This window comes from Pogona vitticeps, chromosome 1, assembly GCF_051106095.1.
Source record: "Pogona vitticeps strain Pit_001003342236 chromosome 1, PviZW2.1, whole genome shotgun sequence".
NCBI lineage: Eukaryota > Metazoa > Chordata > Lepidosauria > Squamata > Agamidae > Pogona > Pogona vitticeps.
Window position 1 is genome coordinate 148174834 of NC_135783.1, and position 12190 is coordinate 148187023.

The 12190-nt window shown below is 48.1% G+C and overlaps 1 protein-coding gene across 1 annotated transcript in view; it reads right to left on the reverse strand.

Annotated features, from left to right (window-relative positions):
• FGF18 (fibroblast growth factor 18) overlaps nt 1-11751 on the reverse strand; it is a 148600-nt gene extending 136849 nt beyond the window's left edge. Inside the window, exons 1-2 of the mRNA XM_020793672.3 lie at nt 10893-11751; nt 10541-10577 (exon numbers count right to left, since the gene is read on the reverse strand). Coding sequence (XP_020649331.3) covers nt 10541-10577; nt 10893-11182 — 327 coding nt within the window. The 5' untranslated portion in view covers nt 11183-11751. The remainder of the gene's footprint in view (nt 1-10540; nt 10578-10892) is intronic.
• Nucleotides 11752-12190: the final 439 nt, after the last annotated feature.

A 12190-nucleotide genomic window follows, 5' to 3' on the forward strand; every position in this document is an offset into this window, starting at 1 on the left:
CCCTGTCTTGATATAAAAATGAAATAAAACGCAACCCTAAGACATCCAGGAAAACATGGAGACCCCTCCAATACTCAAGTATAGAGCTGGATTTGCAATTTTCGTACTCTTCTAGCAAAACACCTCCTCATTTACTCCCGCACTAGGGCACAGCCCTTCTTTTTGTGCCTGCATCCAGGAGCATCATTAACCTTCTGTACTTTTGCTCTTGAACATATTATGAAGATACCTTAAAAACACAGAGTCTTCTTAGGTGGATGTTGAATGAGTGAAGTTAAGAGCAGATTTCAGCAGGATGTGTCTTCATTCCCATTCCCATTCAGTTTGGGACTACCTTTGATCATTCCATCACCTTCCCCCATTGCTGTCTTTGTTTCTATCATGCCCTTGGTGTCTGGTGCAACATGATCACTTGTACATCACGCAGATCATTTGAAACAAACTTATTCCAGCTAGGATTGATGCTTAATTCTGGCTCGGACTGAAGCTTAATCTCAGCTCATGGTTACCAGATTTTGACTCTGAAATATGATAGGTTGTACATAAATAAATGATAGCTCCTCTGAGTGCATTTTTTTTTCAGCACTGAGTAATAACACAACAAACACATTCACAGATGCATGTATTTGTGTTGGATCCATCCTTAGAGTAGCCTAAATTAGGTTAGATTAGTCATGATTTTTTTTGGATCTGCTCTAATTATGACTAAGATTCTGTCTGTGCACACACATAGGATGTAACTTGTTAAAAAGTATAAGAGTTGACAGCTCCGGTTTTTTGGAAAGTAACACTGGCTGTGCCACCTCTGAGAAGCAAAAAAATATCCCCTTATAGTTCTATATTGTGGCAAAATACCATGTTAATCTATACATTTGTCCTAAATTGGCAAACATCAAAACTCCCTTCCAATGGAACAGTAACATACCAAGAAGAGAGATTCTAGCTTGGCCATTTTCCCAATGTATGAATGCAGGGAGCATTTATTTACCTGAGAAATAGGTGAGTGTTCAGGCACGTGGTCCTGGGAAGATGGGTAGATGAGTTAGCAACCCGTGGGCGTCAGGGTCTATAAAATTTGTAACCCCATAGCCCTGCCACCTTTTTTAAAAAGTTCTTTGCATTTGACAGATGCATGGTATCATACAGATAAAAATTCCAGGAGAGGAGAAGTGTCATTTTCTTAAATTCAGCTTGCCATAACAGCTGGTTTCCTCTGCCATGGGAAAAGGTAGCAGCTCTCTAACAATTTGCTACCTGAAAGCTTGAAAGGAAATCACATAGCGAGAAAGTCTACATGCCTAGTAAGAAGTAAGATCAACGGAGTTCATGGGACTTACCCTCCTTACAATGTGAATGGGAGCTTGGCCTTTTTGCCATAATTCAGACCTAGCATCTGATTTTAATGCTCAGCCTAAACTCCAGAGAATATGAATATATTAAGGTACTGCCAAATGATATCTCAGGGCATTTCCTTCTCCGCCAAGAGGCCAAACTAGATGCAGGATATATTTTGCATGTATTTCCCCTTCAATGCTTTCTTTTGTACCTAAAAGTAACCTCAGGTGCCTTCAAGGTTAAAGCAAAGGAACGACGAGGGACTGCCAGGTCTCTTTTCTGCTCAAAATTACACACGTACACTTCTGCTTTTCTACATGGAGAGAGAAAGCTAAGGCTCGTTTCTCGTGTGTGTTTTCCTTGCAGGGCAGGAGGGAAAAGATTTCTGAAGCTCCTTTTAGTTTTAGAATAAAATATTCAGCAATAGTTGAGCCAGAGAAATTGCCTATATCAAAGTTGAGAGGAAGGACTTCCAAATTCCAGGCCATCCTTCGCCCAGTTGGTGGCGCCTTCCAGGAACACTGGACAACATTATGGGCTATATGGAGCCAGATTCTCTGATCTCCAGAGGATTCAAGGTACCTGGACCTTCAACTGCTAACCAAATGATGCAGCTACCATCTCTTCCCACAGTAGATTTCTATTTTATGACCCCTGCACATTTGTTTTGTACACATCTCTTTAGATTAGGCACCAGGCTAGTTCTAAAGTGTTCATTCTGCTGATGGGGGTGTCCCTGAGAAGAGTTCTGCCAAGAAGTTTCCCACTCGTGGTAAAGGGGGTCTTTTTTCTTTTCTTTTCTTTCCTTTCCTTTTCTATGAATTCCCCCTCTCTCTTTCCGCAGCTCCCTCTACCATCTCTCTCATTATTCTAGGGGGTCTTCCAACCTTCCAAAGCTATTATGTCTCTTTTCTAGAGACATATTTAGAGGGAGAGTGAAATTGTCCAAAATTGCCTCTTCCCTGATTCAGTCAAATAGAAAAGCCTTATGGGATTATTATTTTTTTAAAATCTACTACACATGTTCTGTACAGGTTTATACAGTGCTTGGATCATATATATAATTTTATATTCTTTAATATAGCTTTGTGACATGAAAAAATATGTATTGTCTAATTTTGTTGAGTCAATTCCTTAAGATTTTTTTTAGTTTATTTTATTCCTTCTTTTCTTACTTTCCCATTTTGTACACAAAGCTACTCTTTATTTTTATTTATTTTATTTATTCTATTTATATCCCGCCTGTCTGGTAACATGACCACTCTAGGCGGCTCACAACATCATAATACAATAATAGAATAATAACAGCATAATAAAAAAATAATTCTTTAAAAAAAGAATTATTACAATCAATATTAAAAAACATCAACATGGGAAAAATGAAAAATGAACTACAAGGAGGAGAGAAGAGAAAAGCAAATATTTACTAGAGGGGAAGGCCTGCCTGAACATCCAGGTTTTTAGTTGACTTTTTAAAATGCCCAGCGAGGAGGCAGCGCAAATCTCTAGAGGGAGATTGTTCCAGAGGCGAGGAGCCACCACCGAGAAGGCCCGGTTTCTTGTTTTTTCCTTCCGGGCCTCCCTCAGCGTCAGGCTCCTCAACCTCACCTCCTGGCTCGCGTGGGTGACACGGGTAGAACTTGGTGGGAGTAGGCGTTCCGCCAAAAATTTCTAATATCAATCAAAAATACAGTACTATTATAATAGACAAGAGCTCTCTGTCCCTCTTTCACAGAGATTGAGAGAGTGGGAGTTTTTAAATGTGGTACAGCTAGAAATGCTAGCCATGAATCCAGTCTGACTCTGTAGATCAGGAATACCTCCAGAAAAAGAAAAAGGAAAAAAACCACCTCTGTGCACACAGAGCATGTTAAAAAAGGATTGGTGGCCAACAACTGCCCTGAATCATCTGTTAGCCTAGCCAGCCTAGTGAATGGTGAGAAATAATGAAAACAGCAGTCCAATAACATCTGGAGGGCCATCAGTTGCCCACCACTGACACAGAGGCTTCTTCAGTGTTCACACATATCTCATAATGAATTAAAGCTCCATTAACCAAGCATACGCAAACCAGCTAGGCAATCTCTTGCTGTGTATCTCTGGAAATAACGCTTCCCTCTTGGCAAACATTCATGATTGGAATTGCTTTATGGAATACGGCCTGTTTGGCTGATCCCCACACACAGACATCCCCTGAGCTACAGGAACACAGACTGATCTTTGCTCCCTCCTACTCTTTGCTCTGTCCAGCATGCAGCTGTTCAGACAAACTAAATCATCGTTTTAACTGATGCATTTTATGAAAATCTTAAATTGCTCACACCAGTGTGGCAAGACCTACTACAGGGGGCAGAAGAGTAAAAGGCTATGCAGTCTCTACTCACAGTAGTCCACCTGCCTAGGCAGGCAAGCAGGACACAGGGGATATCAGGAAGAAGCTGGCCCTTCCATGCTTTGACTTTCTGATGGACCCCCTCACAAAGGTCCACTCCTTTCAACCATGCAGCAAAATCACTGGCCTCCTTGTTCTGTTGCACTACTTACTCAAGACAATCTGACAGATCAGAAGAGAAAGAAATCATATACGCATGCAGACACACAGAAGAGAAAAGTGGCTGCAAGTGTATTCAATCCAGGGCAAATCCCTGTCCTTTCATGGAATTATCTTTCTTTTCCCTAGAACAGCCTTAAGAGAGTGAAAACTTGGATCATGTCTATCGCCTTCTCCCCCACCTTCTCGAAAGATCGCTAATTCAGTCTGGCACACATGTTGCATTCTGGAGTCTTTGTACTCCTCCTGTCCTCTGAGCCTTTTAAGCATTTACACAGCCTTTAGAAAAACCTGGTGACCAAAGCTGAACTTCACACTCCAGCTGAGGCCCAGCCACTGCCAAGGGAAGCCATAATGTTCTTTCTCAACCATCCCCCAAAGTACATGTCAAGGGATCTGGCACCAGCTTCCACATTCCCAGGAGACTAATCGGGAAAGTGTTGTTGTTGTTGTTGTTATTTTAAAAAAAGCAAGTGAATATCTGGGTCCAATTTGTTTAAATTTTCCCAAACCTAACAAAGCATAAAAGATGCTAGTTACATAATTGTAACTTTGCACTTGGATCACCCAATATCAAAATAGCTTCAGCCAACAGAAACAAATTAAAAGCACTCCCTGATGGCTTGACCACCGCACTTCACAGTCCCCTCCTGTTTTGCAACGTGCCCAGGAACAACAAATAAGGGGGTCCCATATATCACCCTCTCTTTCTTTGCTCTGGCATCCCCTATATCCCCTCTCTCTGGCACAGTGAATTCTCTAGCCCCTGATGCATATTTGGCAAGAAGAAGGGACCTGTGGAGTTGCAGAGGAGAAGGAGAAGCTTTGTTGGGGAGATGCCTTGCCTATCTCTAAAATAACATATTCAACAATCTCTGTAATATTAATGGTATCAGGCACGGTCTAAGAAGGTATGGAAGAGACTCTGGTGGTGAGATTCTTTCATAAAATCACAGTAAGCCTTAACTGCTTGGCATATGGCTACGGGCAAAGCCAGTGAGGATGTAGGATGGCTCTGTTCAGAAATCTCATAAGAAGATGATTCTCACCCAGAGATCATGTCACATTTTGAGCTGAGTAACATTAGGCAACCAGATCTCACCATGTGTTCTGAGACTACTAAAGCAACAGCACTGATGTGGAGACAGGAATATAATTATCAGCCTCAATGCCATCCTTCATTTCAACAATGCAGCAAGTAAAGCCAATTGTAGGTCTCATATCTTAAGTTCTTATGTTTTCAGCCCAACGGGAAGAAAATTCAGCCTGGCTCCCACTATCACGAGTTACAATGAAACACTGTGCTTATGGTTAATGCTGTCTTTGTTCCTAATCTACTACTCATTCATTCGTTTTTTCATTAATCGTATCTTATAAACCACCACAGGGCTCAAGGTAGTACACAAGGATCTCTTTCTACGCATAGAGAAACCTTTTACCATCACGATAATCTTGTGAGGTAGGCGAATTTAAGAAATAGCAACCGGCCAAGTTACCCCAAAAAGCTTGATTTGCCTGAGTAGACCCACATCTTCCCACTCTTAGTCGGGGACTCTTAATCAGCATTCCCCAGGCCATGACTCCCTAGAGCAGCCATTCTCAACCTTGTTTCGGCCACAGCCATAAACACAGTATGAAAGAACTATGGGCCAAACCAGGATTGTGTAAGTCACATAACCAACCTTATAAAGAGATGTATGAAGAATTGTTCCCAGTCTGTGGCCCCCTTCAAATGTGCCAGGGTCCCCCATTGAGAATGACTGCTCTAGAGCATTCCCACCAGTCCCTGCCAGAATGCTAGCTAGGTTTGCTGAGCTTTGCAGTCAGACATATATGGAAGGCAGGATATTTGAGAAGGCTTATCTTCATAACATACCACTCTGCTTGCTCCCACATGATTTAGGAAGCTAAGAAGGGTTGGGCCTGATTTATACTTGGATGAGTGACTACCATGATGGCCACTGATCTTCAGACAGGTTTCAAAAAGAGTCGTGCTTGAAACCCCAGTGAGCCACTGTCAGTCACAGCTATGAATATTTGGCTAGATGGATTGAGGGACTGATCACACTGAGGCAGTTTTCTATGTTCTTTGTCAAGCACTACAATTGTACCAGCACTCACTTTACTTTCCCCTGATATTCATGGGTATCGCTGTGGACCCTTCTTAAACCCTCCTAGCTCTGCCAAAGCATGGATGGATGAAAGCTCATTCCATGCACAGTGATCCTGAGATTTAGCTCTCCTAGTCCTGGGAAGAAGGGAGTCCCTGAACTGAATCTCTCTTTTCAGTTCAGTGCTTCTCAACCTTGGGTCCCCAGATGTTCTTGGACAACAACTCCAAGAAATCCTGGCCAGCAGAGCTCATGATTAAAGGCTTCTGGGAGTTTTAGTCCAAGAACATCTGGGGACCCAAGGTTGTGAACCACTACTCTAGTTACTGATCGTGGAGCCAATTAGAGGTCCACTTGCAATGATCCAACTGTTATCACAGCAAGCTTGTCACTCATTAGTTACCGTGCAGCAGATACACCTCTGCATAATAGCAGCCAGCTGTTTTTTCCATGCCCTTGACTTGCGAGCTAGGAACATCAGTTTGGTGTCAGTTAGAAAAAGCATGACCAGTGCTCAAAATGTGGTAGAATAACTTGGAAGAACAGGGGGGTTTTTTTGGACTACACATCCCAAAATCCAGAATAAGAACTCCTGAGAAATGTTGATCCAAAAGGAATTTCCCCCAAACTCTAGATGTAAGATGAGATAGGATGCCTTCCTCCTTCTTCCCAAGGGGGCACAATTAGGTCACGCCCATCCATTCCACTGCCACTCAACCCCAACCTCTTTCCCCACTTTAGGAACTGGACTAAATGGATTTTTAGGTCTGGCACTGCTGTGCTCTTTCTGTTCTGAACTGCTGGCAAACAAAACAGAGACAATTATTTCCGTAAGAAAGAAGGGGTGGGAGAGAGAGAGAGAAGGCAGTGAATACCAGACCCCCCAATCCTCTGTATCCTTACCCATTTCTTATTGATTTGATTATGGCATTCAAAAGGCAGGGTCTCCTAGTAGTTCAGGCCCTGTTGCCATTTGCTTATGTGATATCTAGTCCAAATAGGCAAGGCAGTCTGTGGGATAAAACTGAAAACTTCTAGCCATGACAAATAACAAATCGAACTTCTGACGCCAAAACTCTCAAGATGGTAGAAAGGGAAGTTTAACCATTGGGAAACAAAACCACTGAGTAACATACAATCAGTGAGGTAAAATCCTCGGTGTTGTTATTATTAGAGCTTGTGATCCTGGTTGTCTGATTTGGTGGAAACAGGCCATGAGAACATACAGCTCACAGGCCTTTAAAGAAAAATAACCAACAACAGCCATTTCCTTTACCCTAAATAAATAGTAAGCTTAAGCAACGTTTAAAATTAATGTCAGGTCACCACAGGCTTACTCCTATCCAAACTAATCATTATAATCCTCCTCTCTCTCCCATTCAGGCTCCGAACATATAAATCCTGTCCAAATCAGTCCAGACAGGCTGGATGGCAATGTAGTCAATAAAAACTTCCAGCATTTGCACCTTTTCATCCTCCCATTAAGATGATGCCCGCTGACTGGGGAGTTCCCCTGAATGTGACTAAGCCGTCTGGGCTTGGTGGAAATAAGCAGGTAGGAAGAGAAATTTGTATCTCACACATTGGCTGATTTATCCGATTGACTGATTTCTGTTGTGTTTCTGCGACACAGTAGCTACTTTCTCAAAAACGGGTTGCTCCCTTCTCAAAGCTCCTACTTGTCATGAAGGCACCAGCTTCACCTTTTGGTCCTCAGCCCTTCTTCAAATTATGCTGAAGCATGCAATCCTCTTCCAACTAACGTCCGACTCGGCACCCTCAAACGGAGTGGCGCTCTCACCTCCGTGCCTGCACATGGGTGGGCAGTGTGGGCCAGTGACTGCAATTCAGGGCAGGCCCTCTCAGAAGGGAGAGCCATTTAGTTCATTGCTTTTTCCTCCTCAGTAAACAGAGCAGGGTGGCCACCTGACGCTGGATGAAGCACAGACTCTGCCCTTGTTTTACCCTAACAGCCATCATCCCATTTCACACACACCCGTTTTAAAGTTTACATTACAGATGTCTGAGAGCAATGACCCTTGTTATAACACTCAATGTATATTGATGAGATTAGAGGGGGTTCATGGTGGGCATTCCCCAGCCTCCTTCCCTCCAGATGCAGTGGACTACAACTCCCATCATCCTCCTTCAGCAGGGCCATGATCACTGGGGTCATAACCCTACCCTTGTGGAGGGCTGCAAATAAGGAAGGGAGGAGTTGTTACAGGGAGAAGCAGCAAAGGCAGCTCCTTTTCCCCTCCAAGCCAATCCTGCTGTCAGGTCTCTTGAGTACAGAATGTTGCATAATCAGCATTAAAATAAAGTATGGTTCTAATACTGCAGTAGGAAAGTACAGAAAGTATTTTCAATCTCTCTCTCTCTCTCTCTCTCTCTCTTTCTCTCTCCTCTCTTACTTCTTCTTCATTATTTTATTGCTTTGGAAAGCCTGAGAGTTCCAACTGTATAAATGCCAATAACATCCCAAGGTTTTTGTATGTGTGTGTGTTTTATTTTTTTTATTTTTTGAAGGCGGCTGCTGCTGAAGTAAGAGATCAGATTTTAGCAAGTGCTTTAGAGGCAGCCGGCCAAAAAAAGTCTTCTGATTCAGTAAAAGCAACAAGGGGATAGGGCGAGGGAGAAGGGAAAGATCTAGGTGGGGATGGGGGGAGATGAAAGCGCGCGGGGGGGGGAGAGAGAGAGAGAGAGAGAGAGAGAAAGAAGAGACGCCAGTTGATTAACGTCAGTTATGGCACAAACAGAAAGAAAGAAAGAAAGAAAGAAAGAAAGAAAGAAAGAAAGAAAGAAAGAAAGAAAGAAAGAAAGAAAGAAAGAAAGAAAGAAAGAAAGAAAGAAAGAAAGAAAGAAAGAAAGAAAGAAAGAAAGTCTCTCTTTTTTGCCAAGGGTGCCGGTTTGCTTTGAGCAAACGCCTTTCCTTTCAACCACACAGTAATTCCCAGCCGAAGGTCCGAGGGCTGCTCGCTCGCTCCTTCGGAGTCCCACTCCTTGTTGTTTTTTCCGACTCTCGCTGGGTTTTTTCAAGGGAGGTAAGGCTATGGCACGGCGTTTGGCGCTTGGCTCGCGCGGCGGCTCCGATTTCAGAGACTTTAATCCGTTTGTACAGGATCAGTTCCTACCCGACATGAAACAACCGCAACAGAAACGCTGGCAAACAGGTGCATTCCGGGCGAAAAGACGCGGCTTGGAGGAGAAGGAGGAGCAGCAGCAGCAGCGGCGGCGGCGGCGGCGGCGACCTTGGGAAGGTGAGGGGCGCCAGCGCACGGGGGGGGGGCGGGAGGAAGGGGGCGGGGGCGAAGTCGAGAAAGACGCGGAGGTTGCGGGGGTGGGTGGGGAGCGCAAGAGACTGGCAGCGCCCGCAGCCCTCGCGGCAATGGTTCGCCCCCCCCCGTCGGACAATGCGTGCGGGAAGTTTGCCCAACGCAACAAACAGAGGCGAGGCGGGAGGGGAGAGGGAGCGTCATAAAAGGCGGGGGGGGGCCCGACTCCGGAGTCACAACACCTGCTCGGCCAACTCCGAAATATGCAGGATCGCGGGCGGCTCCGTCTCAGGATGCACGTGTTGCGTTCACACCCGTTCCAGCGACCCACATTCCGGCTCTTCCCTCCCCGCGCCCCCACCTCGACGAAAATATCCTCATGTCATGGAAAAGAGTGTGACCCGCTCCACCCAACCACGCGCCCTTCCTTCCTTCCTTCCTTCGCCTCGTTTTCCCTTCCTCACAACTACCCGCGAGCTCGATGGAGGACGGAGAGGTGTCCCCGCCAGGCTCCCTGGATCGGGCAGGTCCCGTGCCTTGTCTTCACCTTCGTTTCCTCCCACCTCCCTTCCATGGGATCTGGACAAGTTTCTCCTGAAGGTCCGGCTCCTGAGCTTCCCCCTGCCTGAGATTAAGGTGTTCTGGTATCACCGCCCCCCCTTCCAAAGCACCAGATCCTCCCGCTCTTTTAAAGGGAGAGAGAGAAGTGGAAGGCAAGCCCAAGCTCCAAACCCGGGAGGTTTTCGCCCGTCCATCGCAAGTGCATCAATCAACATTTTTTGCGGCGCTCCGCGGCCAACTTCTCCCTCTCACATCATTAGCCCGTCTAATGCACTCCAGAGAAATCTCCCCCTTTTTTTTTCTAAATGCAAGTTACTGGCATCTAAGACGCAGCAGCCATGGGGGGGGGGAGAGAATGGAGGATGGGGAGTTAGAATCACTGGCGATCATTTTAATCATCCTTTGGAGCAAGTGACCCCTGAACAGAACAAGCTGGGCGAACGGAAGGGTGCCGGTTCTAATAGAGCAAGTGATTCTCTGACCGCCGGCAGTGTAAGCAGGAGAATAAAACTAGGCATGGGCGGGGGTGTGTGTAAGAGAGAGAGAGCGAGCGAGAAGGTGAGGGGACGCAGCGAAGGAGAGCTCTAACCCGCCCTGGGGAAAGTGCCTAGGTCAAACCCCGTTTGCCCCCCCCCCGCGCGCGCGCCCCGTCCCGGCAAGAGGATGGTGTTTCGAGAAATGGGACGGTGGTGGCAAATGGCACTTACCTGTACCGGGATGCAGAGCAGCAAGAAATGTAAACATCTGGAGAGGAGAAAAGGGGAGAGAAAGCAACAGAAGATCAGAGGATGAGCTGGCACGGTTTATATACAAAGCTCGCCTTTAAGAGCGAGCGCCCAGGGCCGGCGTAGGAGAGGGGAAATACCAACAGAGACACTTTTTAAAAGAAAAAAAGTGGTGGTAAGGGGAGGAGGAGGAGGAGGACAACTCGCCGCCGCCGCCGCCACCCCGGCAGAGGAGCCCCGATCCAACCCCGGGGAAGCCCGCTACTTTTCCAGAGCGAGGCAGCGCGCGCGGGCGGGCCGGGGGGGGGGGGACACGCGTCCGGGTCCGGCTTACAGGCAAGTGCAGGCGGAGAGCAGGGAGTAATACATCGCTGAGTGGTGGTGGTGGTGAGGAGGAGCGGCGGCGGCGGCGGCGGCGGCGGCGGCAGGAGGGGGCCGGTCAAGTGGCTTCAAGTGAACGGAGTCAAATCCCGGCGCGCAGGAGCTTGGCCAGGAGAGCCGGGCTCCGCTTTGGGCAAGCCCGGGCGCCGCTTTCCACCGATCCCGCTTCGCGCTGAGCACCACCAACGCGGAGAAGTTGAGAGCCTGCCTGCTTTGCCTCCTCCGAGTGACTCCCTTAGACATCAGCTCTCCTCTCTCTCTCCCACCCCCCCACCACCACCCCGCGCGCGCCTCTCTCCTCCTCCTCCTCCGGCGACGGCCGTTCCGTAGATGAGCGGGGGGGGGGTGCGCGGGAGCGCGCGTCTCCCTCTCTGCCTCCCTCTCTCGCTGGCGCAGCCTTTGGAGAGATGAAGGTGCTGCTTGATTGTCAGTAACTTCCGATCGTCGGCAAACAACAGCGCACACACACACACACACACACACACACACACACACACACACCCGCTACTCCTCCTCCTCAACCTTTCCTCCCGCCCCTTCCTTCTCCTCTTCAAGCCTATTCTCCCGCTGGTTCTGCCCGGGATCCGGCTGCTCGGGGAGGCAGCAGCTCTGGCAGAAGGCTACGGTTCTGCTTTAAGGGCTGATGGGCGGCTCTGGGGTCCTCTCCTCCTTCCACCGGCACCCAACCCGCCCGCCGTGGGTGGCTCCGTGGCCTGAAGGGCTGATTGCCGGGGCAGCGCGACGTGCCGAGAGCTCTTCCTTCCAGCCCGCCCGCCCGCCCGCCCGCTCGCCGGCTAGCCTCCTTCCTTCCCTCCCTCCCTCCCTCCCTCCCTCTGCGCAAAGAGCAGGCAGGCAGCAGGTTCCTTGCGAGGTCATCGAAGGGGAGGAGGCCCGGGCTATCGATCGCCTGCCCTGGGCAAGGGGAAGCCAAACGGGGCGAAGAGCCTTGCCCCGTCGGCCGCGGCGCTGCTTCAGACCTCGTCCTTTCCTTCTCCTCCTCCTCCTCGTCGTCCTCCTCGTCCTCTTCTTCTCCTCCTGCCGCCTCTCCACATCCTCCCCACCACCTAGAGAGAGAGGAAAAGGGAAGGAGCGCATCATCCCGGGCCAGTGGAGGGAGGCGCTGGCGGCGGCTTGCACTTGCTTGGAGGCGAAGGACAATCGGGAAGCCAGCTGGCCGGCCTCTCCGCCTCTCCGCCTCCCTCCCGTCCCGCGGCGGTTGGGGAGCCTCCACCTGGGCAACCAGCGACCGCA